Raw genomic sequence first — 25,380 nt, 5'->3', positions numbered from 1 at the left:
ATGCTTGATTCTATTGTCGAGGAAGTTGGAGAGATGAATGTTGTGCAAGTGGTGACGGACAATGCATCTAACTATGTTAAGGCGGGTAAGAAGTTTAAATCATCTATTCATCTTTAATTTTATAATTTTCAGTTCCAACTTCCAAGTTGTTTTTACTTAATGATTAAAGCTTAATCATTTTTTCATAGGGAAATTGCTTATGGCCAAAAGACCACATCTTTATTGGACTCCATGTGCCGCACATTGTGTGGACTTGATGTTGGAGGATATTGGAAAGCTTCCAAAGATCAAGAATGCCCTTAAGAAGGCGATCTTCATGAATGGTTATATATATAACCATGTCGGCGTTGTGAACATGATGAGGAGATTCACCAATCAAAGGAATTTGCATCGACCGGCGGTCACAAGGTTTGCAACTTCCTTCATCACTCTTGCACAATATCACAAGCAAAAAAATAATTTGAGGAAGATGGTCATTTCGGAAGAGTGGATTGCTTCAAAGTGGCAAAAGGATGCGGGGGGGGGGGGAAGAAGATGACATCTTTTATTTTGCAAGAGACATTTTGGAGGAATGTGTTGTATGCTCTTAAGTTGGTAGGTCCTCTTGTGAAAGTACTTCGAATGGTTGATGGGGATAAAAAACCGGATATGGGATACATTTATGAAGCTATGGATAGAGCAAAGGAGGCTATTGCTAAGAGTTTTGATCACAAGGAGGAGCATTACAAAGAAGCTTTTGGGATAATTGATAAAAGATGGGATTGCCAACTTCATCGCCCTTTACATGCGGCCGGATACTTTCTAAATCCGGAAATCTATTATGATAATCCGGAGGGAGTGAGTTGTCAAGAAATTGAGCATGGCTTGTATGAAAGCATTCAAAGGCTAGTTCGAGATAATTCAGCACAAGACAAGATCATGGCTGAGCTAGATGCCTACAAAAATGCAACGGGTCTATTTGGCAATGCAATGGCGATTAGACATAGAAAGATGAAATCACCGGGTAAGATTTAATATTTGAAATTTCTAATTAAGTGTTCAAATAATTAACATTTCATATTCTAACAACAATTCATTTTTTAAATGTCTATAGCGGATTGGTGGTCTTGTTATGGATCTTCAAGTCCCAACCTCAAATCATTTGCGATAAAAGTTCTTAGCCTCACTTGTAGTGCTACCGGGTGCGAGAGAAATTGGAGTGTCTTTGAACATGTAAGTCATTATTTTATTTTACTTTCACTAGAGTCTAGAATACATAAACTATAATTTTAACTTATTGTCTTTTATATTTTTATAGCTTCATACCAAGAAGAGAAACCGATTGGCACAAGATCGGCTCAATCACTTGGTTTATGTGAAGTACAATCGCAGTTTGGAAAGGCGATACAAGAGGAAAGACACGATAGATCCTATTTTATTAGAAGAGATTGATGATAGCAATGAATGGTTTCTTGGACATATGGATGGGGACTCTTCTAATGAAGATGGTGATCTTGTGTTTGAGGATGATAATTTGACATGGAGTGCCGTTAGCAAGGCTTCGGGAGCTAATGACCCTATTTATAGCACTAGACATGCATCTAGAGTTGATAAAGGAAAGGGTGTAGTTGCTTCGGGTTCGAGGACGAGAAGACTCTTAGATGAGAATGAAGATGAGGATGGGGATGAGGGTGCGAAGGAGATGGAAGAGGACATTGGTGAAGACAAAGATGATGACGAAGATGGGGATGATGCACTTAATGATGATGATTATTGATTAGTTATTCGATATTTGATCGTACTTTTAGACTTGTGTAGTTTAAAACTTAAGTATTTGTGTGTCTTGAATTTTTATGTGTTTTTAAATTAAGTATTTATGTGTTTAAGTATTTGTGGTGTTAAATATTTGTGTTTTTGGTATAAAATTTATTGTAGGTAAATATATTAGAATTTTTTAGGCTTTAGTGCGCCTCGCCTACGAAAAGCCCGCGCCTGAGCTTAAAGCCCTGCGCCTAGGCTCCGGGGAATGTTTGCGCCTTGTGCGCCTCGGGCTTTTTAAAACCCAGGGAGGAAATACCTATTTGAAGGAACGTGGAATGAAAAGCAGAAAAGGAAAATTACAAAATATAAAATGCATTTTTAAGTAACAAACTCAGCGACTCTACACATCAGGAACTCTACACATTACCAGCTATCCTTACATCTTCACAACTCCTATCATTTCAAACTCATTTTATTTTTTTCTCTCTTTTGAAGCTGAATCTCTTCTTTAGACTTCTTCAGAAAACATGGGCCCAGCAATGGAAAACTACAAAGTACTTACCACTATAGTCGCCGCACAAACAAAGGCAAAATGCAGTTGGAAGTCGATGTTTTTGTGAACGAGATGGATAATAGAAGTGTACGTCCCACTGAGAAACTGAAGGCTGAATTATCTCGCAATTGGTATGCAAGTTTAAATCATCCCAATATTTTTCCTTGTTTCGGCACCGATAACGTGGATTCTATATCTAGGACATTATATCAGGATTTTCAGCATACTTTTAGAGACTACGTTGAAAAAAATAACCACTTGTAAAGAGATTCACCCTTCCAGCTAAAGTTGCTCGTGATCATACTAAACCTCCACTCTTTTATGATTATATCACAAATAGATTTCACATGATAATAAAAAGAGCTATAAAAGGTAAACTTTATATTTACCAGAAGATCACATTAATATAGTTCTACTTTGACGATTCTTACATTAATTTACTTTTGACAGATTTCACGTTTGATTATTGGCAAGCTGGACTTTTGGATTTTCTCCAAGATGATTTTGATTTCTATACAAGTAAGTATTCTTTGGTACTGCCATAAATGATGCAATGTTTGTTACTGATTTATGCTTAATTGTTCTAATTTTAGGGGTTTGAATGTGCTCATTGTAAGATAAATCTTCTGGAAATTGGTCCGTTTTAGGGTGTATTTGATGCTTTTCAGGAGATTTAGGTTTTAAAGGTGGAAGAGTATAATTTTGGGGATTTTTGGCTAAAAATGGCGTTTTTAGGCCAGACCAGACCAGAGCAGAGAAATCGTCTCAGACAGAGCAGAGAACTCACTAAGTCAGAGAAAAGCGCCAGAGGAGAGAAAAGCGCCAGAGGAGTCGATCGTCAGAGGAATCGAGGCGAGCGTGGACATGCCAGAGAAATCACCCGCCAGAGCGGAGGAAGCGCCAGAGGAATCAAGGCGCCAGAGGAATCAAGGCGCCAGAGGAGTCAATATGCCAGAGGGTAGAGATACGTCAGAGGAATCAATACCAGAGCGGAACCCATTCCGCTGACAAGATCAGAGAAGTCATCCGTTCCTCTGGCGATAACCATTCCTCTGGCGAGAGCCGCGATTTCCGCCCGAGTGGAGATTACTTGCTGAGCGCGTCATAGCTGGAGTTACCTTATCATCTACGATTCTATTCCTTTTAGAGTCCGGCTTTGCATGGTAATTTCCATGGTGATCCAGAAGGAGTTGAAGTCTATAAATAGGGCCATAGTTTTCATTGTATAATCAATCTTTTGCCCTAGTTTTAGACGCCACCTTGCGATTTGTTGGCATCAAAAGCTTAGGAATTTCATTGCTTTCTTAGTTCAAGGTTTTTAGTATTCTAAGTTAGATTTTAATTTCGTTTTTAGTTTAGTTCTTGGATTGTGATCGAGTGACACGATTATACGTTCAAGACAATTACGGTATTTCGTATTTAAATTCAATTTACTTTCGTTTAATCATGTTTACATTTTTCGTTTATGCTTTCTTTTCAATTATGCAATTTAAATTATGCACTTTAGTTTCACGCCTAGATTAGAAGTCTCTAAATTTACAAGTCTTTAATTTCTTAAGTTAGGTTTAATTCGAGTTGTTTAAATTATTGCCTAGGTTAAGTTTAAGTTCAATTTACGTTTAAGTTTAAGTTACGTTTTTAAATTAAAACCTTTACTGCTTTCTTTTATTGCTTTTTCTTACGATACTATTAAAAGCCCTTAAAGACTTTCCTTGAGAGATGACACTGGGTTAACTTACCATCGCTAGGATGTCCTTGTTCTATTGCAAGTCAACTTAGAGGTGTTTAGGTTGAGTCAAATTTTGGCGCCGTTGCCGGGGAAAGTTTTAGGCGTTTTAGTTGTGTCGTTTTTACTTGCTTTATTTAATTTCTGTTTTTAAGTTTCTTCCACTCGGTGCGTTTAATCCGTTTGTTCAGTATTGTGCATGCAGGGACGTCGTAGTCTTAAAGGCAAATTGGTGTCTCCTTTGCATAGTACGAGCGAAGGGATTTTCAGGAAGAATAGCTGCAAAGGAGATGGCCAAGAACACGGAATATATGGGAGACTTCACCAGGCTGGTAATTGGAGATACCAACATGTCGGCAATCGTGCTTCCCGCTGCTGTGAGAAACTACAATCTCAAACCTAATGATTCGAATCTGCTGCCGGTGTTCCACGGGATGCCCAGCGAGGATGCGCTGCAATTCATCCGGGATTTTTCAACGATGCATGATGTCCATATTCTCTGATATGATTGGTAAATGCGTGGAGGTTTTTATGGATGATTTTTCGGTTTTTGGGCAGTCTTTTCATGATTGTTTAACTAAGATTGATGTTGTGTTGAAAAGGTGTATTGAAAGTGGCCTAACTTTGAGTTGGGAAAAGAGTCATTTCATGGTTACTCGTGGGATTGTCTTGGGTCATGTGGTGTCTAAGCATGGACTAGAGGTCGACAGAGCTAAGGTGGAGGTAATCCAAAAGTTGCCACCCCCTATTGATGTCAAAGGGATTAGGAGTTTCTTAGGTCACGCCGGTTTTTATCGACGTTTCATTAAAGATTTCTCTAAAATTAGCCAACCTCTATGCAAACTGCTAGCTCAGGATGTTCCTTTTAATTTCGATGACTCTTGCATGCATGCCTTTGAAACATTGAAACTTAAGTTGAGCTCTGCCCCGGTTGTAATTGCGCCTGATTGGTCATTGCCCTTTGAGATTATGTGTGATGCGTCTAACTCTGCTGTAGGAGCGGTGCTAGGTCAGCGTGTGGATAAGATGTTACGTGTGATTTACTATGCTAGTTTAACTCTGAATAGTGCACAAGTAAATTACACCACTACTGAAAAAGAGATGCTTGCTGTGGTCTTTGCCTTAGATAAATTTCGAGCATACATCATTGGGTCTAAGGTCATTGTCCATAGTGACCATGCTGCACTTCGATACTTGATGACTAAACCTCAGGCTAAAGCTCGTCTCTTCCGTTGGGTCTTACTGTTGCAAGAGTTTGATGTAGAGATCAGGGATAGGAAAGGGAGCGAGAATCACGTAGCTGACCACCTTTCCCGATTGGATAAAAATCTGATAGAATCGAGTCTCAATTGCATCCCTGAATATTTTCCTTTTGAGCATACATATGCATTAACCCTTGATAAGAGCAGCACTGCCGAGATCTACTCTGCCCATGCCAGAGCAGAGGAGTCGGTACCAGAGCAGAGGAGCCGACATCTCCAGCGCAGAATCGAAGCCAACTCTACTCTGACCAGCTCTGCCGAACTCAGCGCTGTTCAGAGCAATCCTGCGAGTTCCGAGCCCTGGTATGCAGATATTGTCAATTACTTAGTTTGTGGTATTCTACGGCCTGAGCTGACATCGCAGGAAAGAAAGAGATTTTTAGCTCAATGCAGACACTATTATTGGGAGATTCCTCACCTTTTCAAGCTTGGAAAGGATGATGTCATTCGACGGTGTGTGCCGACAGAGGAGCAACAACAAGTGTTAAAAATGTGCCATGAGGATCATTGTGGTGGACACTTTGGGGGGCAGAAAACAGCACATAAAATTCTTCAATCTGGTTTGTTTTGGCCTTCCATTTTCAAAGATGCACACACATTCACTCTTGCTTGCGATCGGTGTCAGAGAGTAGGAAATATTGGCCGCAGGAATGAGATGCCCCTCCAAAGCATTTTAATTGTCGAAATTTTCGACGTGTGGGGCATTGATTTCATGGGGCCATTTCCTACTTCGCATGGGTTTCAATATATTCTACTTGCTGTAGATTACGTGTCCAAATGGGTTGAGGCTATCCCCACGCGGACATGTGATGCTAATGTGGTACTTAAGTTTGTGCAAGAGAACATTCTTTCTAGATTCGGATTTCCTAGAGCTATCATTAGCGATGGAGGCAAGCACTTCTGCAATAAGTTGTTTGCAAAGCTCATGAAGAATAATGGGATCACGCACAAGGTTGCAACACCATATCATCCACAAACCTCTGGACAAGCCGAGACGAGCAATCGGCAAATCAAGGGGATTTTGGAGAAAACGGTGCAGCCCTCGCGCAAGGACTGGTCCGCAAAGTTGAATGACGCTCTCTGGGCATACCGAACTGCCTTCAAGGGCGTGCTTGGAATGAGTCCATACCGTTTAGTATACGGCAAGGCTTGCCATCTGCCGGTGGAGATAGAGCACAAAGCTTATTGGGCGATCAAAGCTGCCAACTATGACTTGGACTCTGCCGTGAAGCAGCGCACACTGCAAATGGAGGAGTTAGATGAGCTACGCAATGAGGCATATGAGAATGCGAGGATCTTCAAGGACAAAGTGAAGCGACTCCATGACCGCCGTATCTGCCATAAGAAGCTTTGCCCCGGGATGAAGGTGCTCTTATTCAATTCTCGACTGAAGTTGTTCCCGGGTAAGCTGAAATCTCGATGGAGTGGTCCGTTTTTACTTAAGGAAGTGTTTGAGCATGGTGCCGTTGAGCTATTCAATGAAAACACGAAGGAGAGTTTCAGAGTGAATGGCCATCGAGTGAAACCATACTACGAGCACCAGAGTCAGATTATGGAAGTGGAGTCTCAAGCTCTGCACAACCCTTGCTGAAGTTCAGATCTGAAGTCGGGCTGGAGACTCTAACTCTAGCGCTTGGTGGGAGGCAACCCACCGTTGGTTTGTTTTTAGTTTTTGTTTTTCTTTGTTTTTAGTTGGGTGTTTCGTGTCTTTCCTAAGTTTTGGTTGCTTTGCGGATACTATGATGCTTGGTGAGCATTTTTTTTTTCAGCGCTGAAATTCTCATACAGCCACCAGCGCTGCTGCCACCACCGCTGCACCTTTCCGCACTGCACTTCACCACCACTGCCCTTCTCCCCGCTGCAACACTCCGCTCTGCCACAGCCAGCGAATCCCCATCTCACCACCTCGCACGATGCTTCAGTGTCTCAATGCCGATAATCAGGGACGTATCATCAACTCTTCTTATTTCTTTTTGTGCCCTGAGGACATGGCATGCTTTAAGTGTGGGGGGGTGTTTTGTTGTGCTTATATTTTCAAATGGGCGAGATTAGTCTTTCTATGCTTAGTTTTTGGTCTCGAATCTTGCTAATTTTTATGAATTTGTGGAAGAGTAGATGGTTTTCGATGCGAATTTCGGGTTTGTGAATGAATGGTGGTTATTCTTGTTTTACTCTTGATATATGTTTCTTGTTTGTGCAATGAATTATGAGTTTTGTTGCAACATGATTGTAAGTTAGTAAAACGTGATTTGTCCGGTAGATGCTAGAAGGAGTGTTGTCATTGTGATTGCCTACGATCGTATCTTATCTGTGAAATGTGAAAAATGTTGGACGAATTGCCAACTTCAAAATTGCCAGCTCTGAAACATCTGGCCTGTTCTGAAATGTGATAGCTCTGAGTCTCTGTTCCTCTAGTCTAACTATGAGCATGGGAAACCACGTGAAAAGACTTTGGATCACATCCAAATGGTTTTATTTCATGAATTATGGCCCAACTGTCGAAAATCTTAAGCACAAAGTGTGGAAAAATGGTGATATTGATTATAAAGGCGATCACATTAGTGAATTCACTTCTAGCGGAGAATTGGGTCTGATCGAATTACTTGCATTACTCTTTTGTTGCTTCTCAAACTTTGAGGTACTTGCATGATCGAGAGATGGGTGTTGATTGTAAAATTTTGAATTGACTTTGTGAATGTTTAGATGGAAATTAGCATTGTTGAAATCAATCTCTTCCTATGATTCATACGGATTTTGCTTGAGGACAAGCAAAAGGCTAAGTGTGGGGGGGTTGATTTATGCTTAATTGTTCTAATTTTAGGGGTTTGAATGTGCTCATTGTAAGATAAATCTTCTGGAAATTGGTCCGTTTTAGGGTGTATTTGATGCTTTTCAGGAGATTTAGGTTTTAAAGGTGGAAGAGTATAATTTTGGGGATTTTTGGCTAAAAATGGCATTTTTAGGCCAGACCAGACCAGAGCAGAGAAATCGTCTCAGACAGAGCAGAGAACTCACTAAGTCAGAGAAAAGCGCCAGAGGAGTCGACCGTCAGAGGAATCGAGGCGAGCGTGGACATGCCAGAGAAATCACCCGCCAGAGCGGAGGAAGCGCCAGAGGAATCAAGGCGCCAGAGGAGTCAATATGCCAGAGGGTAGAGATACGTCAGAGGAATCAATACCAGAGCGGAACCCATTCCGCTGACAAGATCAGAGAAGTCATCCGTTCCTCTGGCGATAACCATTCCTCTGGCGAGAGCCGCGATTTCCGCCCGAGTGGAGATTACTTGCTGAGCGCGTCATAGCTGGAGTTACCTTATCATCTACAATTCTATTCCTTTTAGAGTCCGACTTTGCATGGTAATTTCCATGGTGATCCAGAAGGAGTTGAAGTCTATAAATAGGGCCATAGTTTTCATTGTATAATCAATCTTTTGCCCTAGTTTTAGACGCCACCTTGCGATTTGTTGGCATCAAAAGCTTAGGAATTTCATTGCTTTCTTAGTTCAAGGTTTTTAGTATTCTAAGTTAGATTTTAATTTCGTTTTTAGTTTAGTTCTTGGATTGTGATCGAGTGACACGATTATACGTTCAAGACAATTACGGTATTTCGTATTTAAATTCAATTTACTTTCGTTTAATCATGTTTACATTTTTCGTTTATGCTTTCTTTTCAATTATGCAATTTAAATTATGCACTTTAGTTTCACGCCTAGATTAGAAGTCTCTAAATTTACAAGTCTTTAATTTCTTAAGTTAGGTTTAATTCGAGTTGTTTAAATTATTGTCTAGGTTAAGTTTAAGTTCAATTTACGTTTAAGTTTAAGTTACGTTTTTAAATTAAAACCTTTACTGCTTTCTTTTATTGCTTTTTCTTACGATACTATTAAAAGCCCTTAAAGACTTTCCTTGAGAGATGACACTGGGTTAACTTACCATCGATAGGATGTCCTTGTTCTATTGCAAGTCAACTTAGAGGTGTTTAGGTTGAGTCAGTTACCGACTATATATATGTCACATTCAATTCACTGAAAGTTTAAATATATTTTTTCCCATATATTTTCAATCGTCTTTCAGATTCAATTCAAGATTTGTCGGACTATAAAAGTAGTTCTGAATTAAGTTCAATTTGTGATGTAAAAGCAAATAAAGAAAAGCTAGAAGTTGAGTCGGGTGAGAATTTGCCAGACTATAAAAGTAATTCTGAATCAAGTTCAATTTGTGATGTAAAAGCAAATCAAGAAAAGCTAGAAGTTGAGTCAGATGAGCTAGAAGTTGAGCCGGATGAGGATTGTGAGAAATTGAAGGAAGATTTTAGTGATGAAGATTGGCATATTGTCTAAGAAAATCATAATGGAAGAAATTCCAGTTCAATACTAATCTTGAAAAGTTGTTAGTCAATACTAGCTTATTAAGAAATTTGCCATAGTTTTGGAATGTTTTCATATACTTATTTTTAAAAAGCACAATTGGATTAGGTCTTGGAAGGGACATCCAAGCATGCAGATTTCAATTTTTAAGCATCGAAATATTCAAACCACTCATTAAGTATATTAATACTAGGACTATTAACGTTATTAATATTATGTTCTTGATTATGTACAATACATTAATGTTTTCTTTAAACATAGCCTCACAGCTATGAGACTTTCTAAAGAAAACTGCAATCACAGTTTATCAACCACTCACAAGACCACCGAGATCTTCGGCTTAGGTCCCAAAGGTAATCCACCCGGCCCTTTCCCAACCTATACAAGGAAGGAGAGCGGAAGATAACGAAAGGGAGACAAGGTCCTAACTAAATCATAACACAAACTACCATTCCATCTATCATATCAGTCGAGTCGATCCGATTCATTATTATCTATAGATAAGGCAAGAGATAACTTATGACCTCGCGGATGGAGATGGATTCTACCAATGCCCATGCCCAATCCTCCACATAGGGCTTATCTCGGCACATGACGATGTAATTGCCACTAATATGTTCGCCACCTTCAAATAGTCAGTGGAGTTATTGCCTAGTCCATTAGTTTTGAATAGGGAACGCAAATCTGTAACCCTAGTTTGTCTTTCCCTAAACAGTCTCTGATATAGACTCCCACGTGAAATGTTATGCGGCTTATTCGGATCAAAGTTATCCTCAGGCCCAAAGTGTAGTCCTGTAACCATACAAAATTCTTTTATGCCAAACTTTATCTCAATCCCACTAATATTGAACCACTTCCCACAGTGAGAAACAATCATCGTATAACTCTCTAGCCAAAAGATGATGTGTAGATGTATTAGCCCTATCCCATCTTCTAAGACTAAGTAAATGTCCGAAGAAACCTCATTTGAACTCTTCCAGACAATCATGCTCAGACAATCTTTTTTTCACCTCTGCCAATATTTCCATGAGAACGTAGTGGTTTATACGTCCAGGAAAGTTTTGCACGAATGGCCTCAACCATGTGTAACGAGCCTATAATATTGAAAGAAATATTCGAGTTAAAACACTAACAAAAGCCGAATCAAATTCAACAAAATATTAAAAATTTCTTCTGTACACGATAATGTAACCATGTACGGAAACCGTGCACGGTTACAACCGTGTACAGAATCGTGTACATGACCGTGCATAGATGTACATAGTTACCACAGTGGCCAGTGCACAATTACAACCGTGGTCTGTACACGGTTTGAATCCGTGCAGAGAGACCGTGCAAACTATGGATGGTTTCAATCGTGCAAACAGAAACAATGTACACAAATCATGCAAACCGTGCACGGTTTCAATCCAAACTTACAACTGAAGAAATTTCTACAAAAACTAACAACTTATCATGTAATATTATCATTTTGCTCATCATTATTCGAAAATTTAAATTGGTATGGATGTATACTAACTGGACGGGGCGATACTTCTTCATATTCCTCGTTATCCTCCGGCCGTGGTGGTCGTCGATTCTTACGTTTTTGGGGATTTATTGAGGATTCGGGTTTGTCCCCTTCCTCATTATACTCTTCTTTATCATGCTCATCGCCTAAGTCATCGTGGTGTGAAGTCATAATATTTTAATAATAATCCAGCCCCGCTTCTTCGCTCCCAGTGCCCAATGCTTTTTGGTTGGGCCGTGTTTTTTTTTAACATAGCAGTTGAATGGCAGTATCCTTTTTTTCACGTTTACCTCTATAAATAATTCATGCTTCAAAATAGCCGTTAAACGGCAACATTAAAATTAAATATAAAATTAAAAATTAAATGTAACAGTCAAGATGAAGGCTCTCTTATTATGGGGAGTGGGCTCTTAAATGGTGGGGATCACTTTTAAGAACCCACTTTGACTCTCCACTATAGATGCTCTTATAGTGTCTAAGAATAGAAGTTGCACATTTTTATGAGACTAACAAAAATAACTAGATTTGCACACATTTGTGGAATGGAAGGAGCAACACATATGATCACATAGGCTCAATTTCTGAAACTCAAATTTGGATTGACAAAAAAAATCTAAGTACAAGTTGCAGAGAGCAACACATACACATGAAAACAAACAATATCTACAAACACATATGCACCAAAGCAAAACTACATGATCCCTCTATCACTCATCTGGTTCATAATCCTGGCTGCATCGTTCAATCTATTGGCTCTGTCATAAATGGCAGCAACAAGCAGATGCAGATCCTTCTTATTCACATTGGGATCCCTCAGCAGCCTCTCGAACAACGCCTCCACCCTCGCAAACTCCCTCCTCGCCCCGTACAGGCTCATCATCTGAAAGTGCACCTCATCCGAGAACACGCACCCCTCCTCCTGCATCTCCGCGTACACCCCATCCGCCCTCTCCACCTCCTGCATCTTCCCGTACGCGTTCACCACCAGCCCTATCGCCGTGGAATCCGGGAAGTACCCAACTTCCCTCATCCTCTCAAACACCTCAACCACATTCCCATACTTCTTGTGTTTCGACAACAGCCTCATCATCCGCTCGAACACTGCGATATCCTTGATCTCCCCTGCCTCGGCCGCCTGCCTGAACACCCACGTGGCCTCCTCAATCCGCCCGGCTCCAGCTAGGATGTGGATGGCCGTCTCCCTAGGGATGTTGTCCGGCCTTCTCAGCTCGTGCAGGAGGCGCTTGGCGTGCCCAACCAAACCGGCCCTCTCGTATGCCACAATCATAGTCTGGTAAAGAACTTGATCAATCACAACACCCGAGCTCCGGAGCTTCTGAAACAGAATGGCAGCACGGTCTAGCTTCCCGGCCTTCCCCCAAATCGAGATTATGGTGGAATAAGTGATAGCGTTCGGCTCAATGCCTCTGCTCTGCATCTCTTGAATGAGGTTATTGGCCTTCTCGTGCTCCATCGTCTTGCCATAGATCATGATCATAGTGTTGTACGTCACAACATTCTGATCGATCCCCTTCCTCTGCATCAGCCTAAACAAATGTATGGCCTCGCCAAACAGCTCAGCATCGCCGTAGACTCTCAAGAGAGTGTTGTAGCTGACCACATTCGGCTCAATCCCGAGCTTCCTCATGCTCCAAAACAGCTTATCCGCCTCCTTCGCCATGTCTAGCTGCCCATAGACGTCGATCATTATGTTACACGAGGTTATATCAAGCGAGCAATCGGATTCCCTCATCTCGGAGAACATGGAGAGAGCTTCAAGAAACTTGTGATTCTCAACGTACATTGTTAGAAGCGTCGAGTAACTGACTGTATCCGGCATCACTTCCGCCTGCCTCATCTCATCGATCAAGGCCCTCGCCTCGCGGAAAAGCTTCGCCTTCCCGTAAACATTGATCATGGAATTGTAGGCTACGAGATCAGGCGTGATGCCCGATTTCTTCAATCTGGTAAAAATTGAGATCGCCTTGGAGTAATCACAGAGCTTGCGCGACAACTCAATCAAATTGCTGTACAAGACCAAATCCCCGGGGATGCGATCGTGCTCCATCTTCTGAAGCCACGATAGTGCGTCGTTGAAGAGGCCCTCTTTTCCGAATTGAGTGATGAGAGTGGAATAAGTGTACCTATCGGGGGAGAGGGCTCGGTGGCGCATTTCGTCGAACAGGCCGTGGGCGACGTCCCACTGCTTGGCGCGGAGGACGTTGCGGAGCGCGACGTTATAGGCGAAGACGGAGGGCGTGTAGCGGGCCTCGTCGTTCATCCAGTCGAGGAGGGCGAGGGAGCGCCGCCAGTCGGGCTCGCGGGAGAGGAGGGAGACCATGAAGCGGGTGGAGAGGCTGCGGTCCTTGTAGGGGGACATTAGGGCGAAGAGCTGGTGCTCGTCGGAGGTGCTGTGGATTGAGGAGAGGAGCTCGTCCATGTCCACGCTGTGGTCCAGGAAGGCGGAGCTGTGCCGCCGGCGGTGGGGCGGGAGCGGAGCGGCGGCGCTGGCGGGGGGCGGGTGTCGGCGCCAGATGTGATTCCCCGGCGAGGAGAATGCGAGGATTGCGAAGTGGGTTTGGTGTGTCTTGACATTGCCGGAGAGGAGGAGGATGGCGGTGGCGCGTGGGAGCGGCGGAGATTGAGCGGGAAATGGTGTGTGCATGAGAATAGCTAAAGTCATCTGTCATCTACGCGATAGTGGTGGAAATGACAGGTTTCATGGATATTCCAATTCATAATTTGAGTTATTATTAGAATAAAAAAAAAATAGCCCAATTTGAATTTCATGGAGATTTTTTAGTTTGAATTTAGGGAAAATTGCACCTAAATACACAAACTTTGTCAAAAATCCATATTTGACGCGAAGTTAGAATTTTACATTTTAATACACCAACTTTTGTTGTTGTCCAAATTTGATACGACTTAATTCTTAAAAATTCAAAAAACAACCCATTTTTGTAAATAATTATACAAAGACCCACTTATGTTATAATTTGGGACATTTAAACCAAAACAAGATATTTCCTTATGATGTTTTATTTTAAACCATTTTAGGCGCAGATCAAAGATTAAAAGAAAATATCATAAGGAAATGTCTTGTTTTGGTTTAAATGTCCCAAATAATAACATAAGTGGGTCTTTGTATAATTATTTACAAAAAAGGGGTTGTTTTTTAAATTTTTAAGAATTAAGTCGTGTCAAATTTGGACAACAACGAAAGTTGGTGTATTAAAATGTAAAATCCTAACTTCGCGTCAAATATGAATTTTTGGCAAAGTTTGTATATTTTCACGCAATTATCCCTTGAATTTATTAAAATTGTAGATATAATAGTAGTATAATTTTTTTATTATTATTATTTAGTTTATAGTTTTAGTCAAATGCATGTTTGATTAATTAAAAGACGGCATAACTCATCCAAAGTTGATTTGATGATTAGAGAAAGAATTACATAAAGTTTATTATTATTATTTTTTTTATCTCACGTACGCTCCAAAACATTAAATTTTATATCGTATTACAATCTCAATTTAGTTCCTTAGTATTCATTTGAGAATTACACGAGTTTTAATAAAATTATTGAATGTGTTTTGAGTGAAATAATAATCACCCCCAGCTTGATTTATCAGCTGAAAACTCCTCCAAATCCACCCTTAAGCCACAATCCGGTACACTCTTCCATGATCAAGAATGCAGTGCAGCTCCCTTCACTCCAACCTCTAAACTCCTTGATATCCTCCAAATAAAACCAAACATCACCCAAAAAAAATGGTCCCGCCATACCCGATCTCCAAACCAAAAACTTAACCAGAAAATCCCTAACCTCCCAAAAAACCCAAAAGTTACTTCCCTAAAGCGGCACTCGTGCGAGGAGAAGAGTGTCGTGGATCCTTTTAATGATGGTGCAGTTGAGCTCGTTCAAAAAAGGCTCAAATGTGCGGTTATTAATGATGAAACTCCCAAAAATGCATCAGCGGCGGAGATTGCTACGGAGCAATCCCGCCGAGCACAATGAGTTGCTTGATTTGGAATTGTCGGGGGCTTGGGAACCCAGCGATAATTCGTCAGTTAGTTTGGCTTACCAAACAGAAGCGCCCCGATTTGGTTTTCCTTATGGAAACCAAACTTATTACTAATGAATGGAACCGAATTCTGGCGAAAGTTGGTTTTAGTAATTTTGTGGCTGTTGATTGTGTCTGCTCAGAGAGGGGTCGTAGTGGAGGTCTTTGCTTGTTATGGGCTGATGATGTTCAAATCTCGCTTAAGTCCTCCTCCAACAATCACATCTTGGCTTCAGTGAATGATAATTTGCATCCGGAGTGGGACTTCTGCGGATTGTATGGGTGGAGCAAAACTTAGGATCACCATCTCACTTGGTCCCTTATGAGATCTATTCTTCCTTTCGTGACTGAAAAATGGATTTGTGGGGGAGATTTTAACGAAACAATGTATCACTTCGAGAAGGTGGGCGGACAATCCAAATCTGACTCTCGTCTCCAGGCTTTCCGAGAGGTGGCAGATGACTGTGGGCTTACGAATCTAGGTTTTACTCGAGACACTTTCACTTGGAATAACAACCAGAGTGGCAACCAAAATATTATGGAACGACTAGATCGCATCTTGGGCAGCATGCAATGGATGGATTCATTCCCTGGTTTTGAAGTTATTCATCTGCTCCGTAAATCCAGTGATCACTGCCCTCTACTCCTCACTTTGGAAAGTTCAAGCGAGGAAACTCAAAATCGCCCAAAACCTTTTCGTTTTGAGGCGATGTGGCTAAAGGAAGAGGGTTGTAAAAATAAGTGTAGGCAACTTTGGGAGGCATATGGAGATACGCCTTCGGTCAGTGGAGTTCAAAAAAAGTTAGCTGATATGGGTCCGGAATTAAAACTTTGGGAAAAATGTGAATTTGGGCACGTGAAAAAAAGGTGTGAAAAAATTCGTAAGGAGTTGGCGGACATGCAGAAACCTTCGAGAGACCCGTTCACAAAAGAACAACAACAGGCCCTTGAGAATGAACTTGATGATTTGTTACAAAAGGAGGAGATAATGTGGAAGCAGAGATCTCGAGCGGACTAGATGGCAGAAGGAGATCGAAATACGGGGTTTTTTCATAGAATGGCTGGGGGGAGGAATAAGAGAAATAACATACGAGAGATCACGAGGGCAGATGGTTTAGTGACAAGAAAGAACCAAGAGATGGACGAGGTTTTTAAAGAGCATTTTTAGACTCTCTTTACGGCTGGTGATTTTCATAACCCTGCTGAGGTGCTCCGTTCTATCGAACCCATGGTCACTGACGATATGAACGAGGTCTTAACTGCCACCTACACCCACGAGGAAGTAGTCCAAGCTCTCAAATAGATGCCCCCTCTCAAGGCCCCCGGGCCCGACGGTATTCCTGTCATCTTTTATTCCTCTTGCTGGGCTACTGTGAAGTTTGATATCGTGCCTATGATTCTTAGTATTCTTAATGAGGGTGCGTGTCCTCGACCTATCAATTCTACCTATATCTGTCTTATCCCAAAGAAAAAGAAGTGTTCACTTCCCTCTGATTTTCGGCCTATTAGTTTATGTAATGTGATTTACAAAATTGTCTCTAAAGTCATCACGAATAGATTAAAGATTGTGTTACCCTCTATCATCAATGAGAGTCAATCCGCTTTCGTGCCAGGTCGTCATATAACTGATAATGCTCTGTTAGCCTTTGAAATTTTTCATATGATGAAGCTTAATAAAGCTAAGGCTCATGGTGTGTTTGCTTTTAAACTTGACATGGCCAAAGCTTACGATAGGGTTGAGTGGAGTTTCCTCGAGTCTATGATGCGGAGGTTGGGTTTTCATTTTTCGGTGGTTGACTTGATTATGAGATGCGTCTCCACTATCTCTTTTCGTGTTTTGGTTAACGGTTTTCCAGGTGACCAGTTTGAGCCGGGACGTGGCTTAAGGCAGGGAGATCCCCTATCTCCGTTTCTTTTTCTCTTTTATGCAGAAGCTCTCTCCAGCTTACTCAGAAGGGCAGAGACTCAAAATATGATACACGGGGCTCGTATCTGCCGCTCTGCCCCCAGAGTCAGTCATTTGCTTTTCGCCGACGACTGCATCATTTTCGGAAGGGCCAACGCGGATGAAATTAGAAGGATTCGTGATATTATCGGTGACTACGAGCATGTGTCAGGGCAAAAAGTTAACCTTGAGAAATCCTCCATTTCTTTTAGCAGCGGAGTTGGTGTGGAGTTACGTGGTGAGCTTGCGGGTTTGCTTGGGGTGCAGTATATGGAGCAAGGAGGTAGATATTTGGGTATTCCAAACACTGTGGGACGCTCGAAGACCGAGATTTTCCAAATGTTGGTTGATCGGACTAGGAAAAAATCAAAGGATTGGAAGAGACGGTTTTTGTCGGGCGCAGGGAAAGTTGTTCTTATCAAAGCAATCCTTCAAGCTATCCCGTCATATCTTATGAGTTGCTTTGTGATCCCGGAGCAGATTTGCCAAAATCTTAATGGCATCGCGGCACGCTTCTTTTGGGGCCAAAAACAGGAAGAACGCCGCATTCATTGGAAGAGTTGGAAGAGTTTGTGCGTGCCAAAGAACGAAGGGGGACTCGGATTCAGGGATTTGAGTCTCTTTAACCGAGCTTTGTTGGCAAAGCAGGTTTGGCGAATTATTCAGAATGATTCTTCCTTGTTAGCACGTTCTCTTAAAGCGAGGTACTTTCCTCGGACAGACATCCTCCTTGCTAGTAAAGCCCATAATCCTTCTTACATTTGGACTAGCTTGCTAGCAGGTAGGGATCTCCTGAACGAGGGAGTGGCGTGGAAGATTGGTGATGGTTCTCGTATCCGCATTGGTCATGATGCTTGGTTGCCTGATGGGGAAGGGAGGTTTCATGTTGCTCGGGTTGGGGAGAATCTCAGGACCATGAAGGTGTCGGATCTCTTCTTGGAAGATGGAGAGATGTGGGATCTGGAAAAAGTTCAAGAGGTACTTCCTCTTACGGAGTGGTGGAAATTTACTGATTGTTTTCATGGAAATCGGACGGAAGTGGACAGGCCTTTCTGGCCCCATGATAAAGGGAATGTTTTCATAGTTAAATCCGGTTATTTCCTTGCTCTCTCCAATAGACGTAGAGGAGAGGCTTCAACCTCTTCGATGGAGGATCATCTCTGGAAATGGATTTGGGGCCTTGATGTCATTCCTAAAGTCAAACTGTTCCTCTGGCGATGTCTTTCTTCTTCATTACCGACTGCTTTGAGTCTTAAAGGACGATCCATTGATGTTGATCCCATGTGTAGAAGGTGCGGTCAGTTTGAGGAGACGGCGGAACATGCTCTGCGGGATTGTCAATGGTCTGCTTTATTTTGGGCTTCTTCGCCGCTACGCTTGAGACCTCTTGGAGGTGAGGAACTTTGCAATATCCCCTCTTGGTTCGAGAAGATCAGACAAATCCCTCAGACAGAAGTTCACAACCTGTTTGCTACTCTCCTGTGGTCAGTTTGGTATGCTAGAAACTTACTCTTATTCCAAGATGAAATTATTGCCCCCATTGAGTGCTTCCAGATTGCATACAGAGCTGTCTAGGCAAAACCAATAAGCATTCCTAATGTTCAAAACTCCCCTTGTCAAATAGAGTGCAGTAGACGAGGTCAATTCAAAATCCGGTGTGATGCGGCTTTTGCCTCTGGAGTGGGAATGGCTTTTGGGGTGGTGATTTCTGATGCTGAGGGAAAGAAAGCGGGATGCTGTTACGGGTTTAGGCCGGGAGCAGTCTCGGTGATGGAGGGGGAAGCTACTGCTGTGTTGGAAGGTGTTCGCCTCTGCACTGAGAAAGGCTTATCGGACGTGATTATTGAAATGGACTGCCAACGTCTCTACTGGAGTTTAGTGAACAAAAAATCTGATCCATCTTATCTGGGAACCACTCTTGACATAATTTGGTCTGCTGCCATGGCGTTACAACGGTGTTCTTTCAGCTGGACGTCTAGAGAAGGGAATGAAGATGCCGATTGCCTCGCCAAATATGCTTTATGTAATCGTTTAGCTCCTTCCTCTGTTGAGGTGTTTCCTTTTTTGTTGAACTCGTTTTCAAGCTAGTAATATCAATACTGCTTTTCCTCAAAAAAAAAAAAGTAGACACTACAAGAAATTGCGGCTTTAACGATAAAAAAAACGGCCGTTGTTTGAAAGTGATTAAAGTAGACACTAGAATAAGTGACTCATATTTTATAGAGTTGTGTGAAGTAATTTACTTTTTAAAAAATGATACTAAATTAAGGAACAAACTAAAATGGAAATATAGATACTAAAATATAGGAAGGAAAGAATGCATCAAAAAATTCAATGTATTTTTTATATTATTTTGAATTATGCTATAAACTAATGTGTTGGGAACATAATGAAATATCATATCCCTAGTTTTGATTATACCAAAACTTTTAGTTCTTCTTGTAATATACTAGAAGCTTTCGAACTCAAGTGTTAGAGTTCATGTTTTCTAGTTAGACTGCTGAAGACTAAAGACCTCAACTGAAGATAGCTGTGAAAGATAAAGTCAAATACTGAAGTATTGACTGGACGAGAGTCTCACTGAAGTATCAGTTATGACTGAAGTATTAATGTTGGCCACGTGGAATTAGCGGACTGATACTCAAGTCAAGTATCAGTTGACATTCTTCCTCAGACTGAAGTTCTAAGTTAAAAGGAAGCCACGTAATTTCAAGTACAGCCACATTAAATGCAGAGATATTGAAGATCGTCCTTTCTCTGCAGAGTATTCATTTTTGGTGCAAGTTTTTCAGAGGCGCCCTACCTGCTGTACCCGAGACTCCGTTCTTCACCAAATAAGAAACCTCGAGGATTGTAGCCTCAGCCAAATTCAAATTACACTCATAACGAACGGATTCTTGAAGACCATCTCAGCCAACGGATCTATTCAAGATTTCACCTATAAATAGAGCTCGAGGAACACTGCAATCTTTACCGATTCAAATGCACAAGCTAAACCTCTGCCAAATTTGCAACTCAGCCTTTCACCGCCTTCAAAAGTTTGAATCGAAAAAGATAATTCCCAAAGCCAAAATTAGTTTACTGATTTCATACATTCTCTTAGTACCTTAGGAAAATCTTTATTTTATCCAAAGCCTAAGCTTCCGATTACAGAGAGCTTGTTCCCTGTAATCTAGTTGGTATTTCGAACCCTTTTCAACCGAGCGAAAAGAGAGTTTGAGTAGAGAGGAGTTCAAACCGGTGTTCTGACTCTAGAGTTCTTAGCCACCCGCTGGCAAAGGCATTTGTGTCTTAGCGTGCTAAGAAAGAGCGAGAAATTCAACCCAGTATGTTGGTGCTGGAAATTTGATTTTCAGTTTAAGGTTTGTTGTGCACCCGTAAGCACAAGCCCAGAGTGTTTGTCAGACTGATCATCTGGCCGTAGATGTAGCAACTTGTTTTCTGAACCACTTAAAAATCCTTGTGTTCTTTATCTGCTTTCAGTTATTCTTTACTTGCGCTAAAATTATTTACTACTGAAACTAACTAACTGAAAAGAGAAACTAAGGATTTCTTTAAGTGACAAACTTTCTAAAGGCTATTTGAATTAAGGTTATTTTTCGGTGCTAATGTTATTAGTTTAACTGATAAATCTTCGGATAATCAGTAAGATTCATAACATTTCTCTATTTACGTTCAAACTCGACTGAAGCCTTATCTGGACTGAAGTAATCTGACTGATTCTGTTTACTGAAGTCATCCACTGATAGTTTTATCAGTATCAGTCGCTAGCCTCTCTTCAACAGAAAACTGTTTGTGACTTAACTGAAACTTTCAATTGATATTCTTATCCAAAGGTTTTCAGTATCAGTTAAGTTCCCTTATCTGTTCAAACTTCAGTTTTCGCAAGAATTACCCCACAGGTGTATTCTCTCTCCCCCCATACACATGTTCAGTGACCATCCAGGACCCAACAATTGGTATCAGAGCAAGTTGTTCGCAAGAACAAACTGCTTTGACCCAGTTCTACTAAACTAGATCCTTTTCAAGAGGGTTTTAAAACTTTTCTTATTCTACGTACTAAATGTTTCCTATATGTTTTTCTTCCTTTGTTATGGAAACTAACCCTTGCAGTTCTTCAACACTCCCAATATTCTCCGATGAAGATGAAGACAAGTAAATCGACAAAGGGAAGACGATAGTTGACGAAGATGCTGAAGACCCTAGTCCCTCTTCAGATTCCTCCTCCAACAATTCATCAAGCTCAAATTATGAGAGTCAATTCCCCATGACACAGAAGCCTCTACCTCTGAACAAGTGCTACATGAAGTGAGTGAGTTGGAACAAGTAATGTGCGCCTATGAGGATCTAAGAATTTCTTTTGAAAATATCCTCATACAAAAATAGAGGTTGGAAATGGCTATTACCATGACTGCATCTAGGGCAAATGAAATATCCATGCTTTATCGCTGATGAAGATGGACTGGAAGAACTAGTTCAAGAGAATACCAGATTGGAAGAATTGATGCAGATGCTTCAGATAGAGAAAAATCAACTCATACAAGGACTTTTAAGAGAGACTGAAGCAGATCTAATTCAATCAAGAAGAGACCTTGATGAAACCTTATTTAAACAATCAAGAGCAAAAATAAAGAAAGGTCAGTGGGTTGAGTTTTGGATAGAGAATGACACTCTAATGAACACTTTCCCGTCTCCACTACCAGAGGAAAGTGTTGGAGAAAAATCGACTGAAGAAGATAAGGGAAAAGAAGTTCTAATCGAGGATACAACTGATGATTCCGACAGCAACTCACCAGAAACATCCAACAATAATGTATCTGGATCTCAGCAGTCGCAGAATAGACAACATCAGTCTATGACCCAACTTGTTCAACCAAGAGGTTATCAGTCAGCTGCTACTCCGTTATTTCAAAGGAGACACAATGCTGAAAATAGAAGTTCTCCTGTTTAAACATGGCCTAACTTTGAAGAGAAGGAGATGTGTACGAAGACGGAATCTGAGCCAAGAGAAACATCTATACCGACTGAAGAAACCTCATCTTCAGTTGGAAGACCAGTCAACAATAGAGAAAATTCACCTCAACGGATAGTGAAACAGATTCAAGATCCTGAGGAAACTTCAGATAACAATCAAGGACCCAATCAATGACTGAGTATCCAAAGCGCTTCTTCCTTGAAGGATAAGACCATGAATCTAAAGAAAAAAGATTACAAAAAAATCCAAATGATGCCATATCAACCGCAACAATTGAGGGGGAACTTCAACAACTGAAGTTCTATCTCATGCTCAGAAGAGATAATCTATTGGATGAACATCAACACTATCAACTAAATTCAATGATCAGTCAACCTAGATCATGTGGAGAAGAAGGACATATCAGATGTCAACTGAAGATAGAGTTGCCAACTGATATTCAAGTACTGATGACGTGCCCATCGAAGAATCAACCAGATCCCGAAGAATGATGCTGGTCAAAACGACAAATCCACTAAAGAAAAGGATTTCAACTGAAGTCTCTTAACTGATGATGTGGCAACCAAAGAAGATGAGTCTTTGTTCGAGGGGGAACAATTCTCAACGGTTAAACTGAACATGTGGTATCGACTAACTACAATGATCAGTCGACCAGTAAGTATTTCTAATTTATTAAAATTGTCGTTTCAGTTAAATCATTCATATGCATTCACGAGTTTCAAAATAATGTTCTTAACTGATTAGTCGCAACAAAATGTTTCAACTTATTGTTCCTTACTGGACAAGTCATTTAAGTTGCATTTAAATTGGTCTTTAATTTGTCCCGCCTTTTTCAAAATCAGTTTCAGTCTTTTCTTTTCTAGTAACTAATCAAAGTACACATTTTTGCATAAAATCCCTTATTTTAAGGAATTCAATTGACGGGCATTTACTGCAGATTTCAAATTTTATTAAATACACATTGGCGCGCGGATTTCAATCGCCGGTGTCTTGTTAAAGCCCTAAAAGTAATTGTTCATCTCCCACGACCGATCAATCAACCTATAAGAATCATTCCATTCCATACTTAGATATTTTTCTCCAACTTCTCCTGCAATCTAACCCTTGTTCCACAACAAGTCTCTGTGAGAAAATCTCTCTATTCCTGTTCTTCAGAACCACAGAAACAATGGCGATGGTCGATTGCAGCGGGAAACAACTTCGTTACGAGTAATCCTTGCACGTTCCTTCTTTCCAAACAAAGGTACGGTACATGGAAGCAGATGAGATCTTGGCGAGGCGTCAGTGGCTCACCTTCGTCACTGCTGAAGCACCATACTTTCTGAAGACTCCGATCAACAAGTTCTATGAAGAACTGAAGTTCAACGATTCTGGTGATCTTATCACCAAAGTCTTTACTTTCATCACACCGAACTTCAAGGAGCAAGAAGAAGTTCACATCAACGTCATTGATACTATTCGGAAGTTGTTCAACCTTCCGAACACAGGCCCAAAGCCCTCCATCATCTCTGATAAAGAGGCAAATAAAATTCTGAAAACGACGATGCTTGAGGGGAACACACTTACTAAAGGAACTCTCAAGCTTTCTCTCTACCAGCCTAGCCACTATCTATTGGGTAAGATTATCCAAAAATGCTGGTTTGGTGCTACAGGTTCTCCTTATCAGGCCCCGCAGCCCCAGAAGAATGTCATGGCTGGGAAGGCCCCTACAACTGGGAAGAAGCCTATCTTGACTAGCTCTACAACGAGCCCTCTAACTCGAAGGCGGCAAAAATGCTCCGACAAAGCAACAGGGTGACCCAAATAATCCTTGAGGGCACCAGTCACATTCAGGTCTACTGGCCAGAGCAGCTGCCAGTGACTGATCTTTTCTGCCTCTTCAAGCAGGCAAAGGGAAGCTCCAAAACCTCCAAGCCGACAAAATTGAAGGTAGTTTCTGAACCTTCATCAGTTGAGACTGAAACTCCAGTGTCTCCAACTGAGATTTCTAACCTTCTTCCAAGCCTAACCCCAAGCCTTCTACTACCCCTTCAGAATTCCAATCGAAATCCCTCACCGCCCTCGCTCCACACCCAAAAAGACCACCTCCAAACCCAAATCAAAGAAAAAAACCAAATCTGGTAGGATATTAATTAAGATACCTACCAAAGGCAAAGAAATCCAACCTTCATCCCCTTCAGTGCCAGCTCTTTTCGGCATTGAAGAGCAACAACAGGCTGTTCAAGCCTTGAGGTTTGAATCCTCTAGGGAGACCACTCTTTATCTTGCTCAGCACTTCCCTGGCCTCAATTCTACACTTGAAGTATATAACAACCTCTTTCATCTTCTAGCCTATACTTTCATCAAAACAGCTCTGTGCTCTCAGATCGACGATCTCAATACTGTCGAGTTTGATGACACATTTGCCCTAGAAGAGGCACAGCTGTACAGTATTTTCAACATCCAAAGGATGTGGGATGTGGGATATCATACATGACTTTAACAGGTTCGCCCTAGACTATCTGAAGTCTCAGGGATACACACAAAGTCCCATCGATACTGACCTTGATGTAGGGACTTCATCTTCCAAGGCTGCTTAAGAGCCTCTCACTCTGCAATTCCATCAGGCTGCATCATTAGAAACTGGTGTTTCTACAGCTCAAGCTCCTCAGGAACCGCACATGACTGAATTTGTCAAGCAAATCAAGAAGAGCCACACCTGATGGACGTTGATCATCTAGGAACAGCAACTGGAACTTCAGAACCTCTTGAAGAAGTTCCACTTAATGAACCAAGAGAAGAAGCTCATGTATCAAAAAAGATGACAACTACTGACCCGAATTCTCCAGAAGGTCAAATTGTCGACATAACTGATGCACAAGCTCAGTCGTCGCCACCTGAAGATTCAGATGTTGCAGTCGATACTGCAGAGATTGCTGCTGAAGGTTTCATCCCTAACTTTCCTACTTCTACTGCTGACGATGTGCAGGTCACCCTAGCAGAACTTCTGAAACCGCGTCTATTGGTGCTTCAACTCAAGAAGTTCTTCCTAAAAAAGAACCTGTTACTACTTCTGCGGAAGCTACTGATCTCCCAGTTGATCCTCCTTAATCAACTGATGACACAACTGGTCAGGCATCAACTAAGCCTACCAAGGATGCCACCACTGAAATGGCTTCTGATCTATCCGCCAAGAAGCCAACTGAAGCTACCACTACACCTCCCGTCAAATCAAATGAATCAACTGAAGCTGCTTCTTC

General features: G+C 41.4%; 2 protein-coding genes and 1 pseudogene across 2 annotated transcripts; 2 read left to right on the top strand and 1 right to left on the bottom strand.

Annotated features, from left to right (window-relative positions):
- On the top strand, nt 1-1,756 carry LOC131003603 (uncharacterized; annotated as a pseudogene).
- Nucleotides 1,757-11,735: 9,979 nt separating this feature from the next.
- LOC131003616 (pentatricopeptide repeat-containing protein At5g39980, chloroplastic-like) lies at nt 11,736-13,874 on the bottom strand. The gene has a single exon (XM_057930151.1). The coding sequence runs from the start codon at nt 13,838-13,840 to the stop codon at nt 11,849-11,851; it is 1,992 nt and encodes a 663-aa protein (XP_057786134.1). The 5' UTR covers nt 13,841-13,874; the 3' UTR covers nt 11,736-11,848.
- A 4,978-nt stretch (nt 13,875-18,852) lies between these two features.
- On the top strand, nt 18,853-19,254 carry LOC131003602 (uncharacterized). Its single transcript, XM_057930132.1, has one exon. It carries the CDS (start codon nt 18,853-18,855, stop codon nt 19,252-19,254), a length of 402 nt encoding a protein of 133 aa, XP_057786115.1.
- Nucleotides 19,255-25,380: the final 6,126 nt, after the last annotated feature.

The sequence above is a fragment of the Salvia miltiorrhiza genome, unplaced genomic scaffold (genome assembly GCF_028751815.1).
Source record: "Salvia miltiorrhiza cultivar Shanhuang (shh) unplaced genomic scaffold, IMPLAD_Smil_shh original_scaffold_233, whole genome shotgun sequence".
NCBI lineage: Eukaryota > Viridiplantae > Streptophyta > Magnoliopsida > Lamiales > Lamiaceae > Salvia > Salvia miltiorrhiza.
The sequence above is the reverse complement of the archived record's forward strand: the minus strand, read 5'-3'. Positions and strand labels throughout refer to the sequence as shown.

Coding starts and splice junctions, on each gene's coding strand:
- LOC131003602 (XM_057930132.1), top strand. CDS start 18,853: ATGGCTTTTGGGGTGGTGATTTCTGATGCTGAGGGAAAGAAAGCGGGA.
- LOC131003616 (XM_057930151.1), bottom strand. CDS start 13,840: ATGACTTTAGCTATTCTCATGCACACACCATTTCCCGCTCAATCTCCG.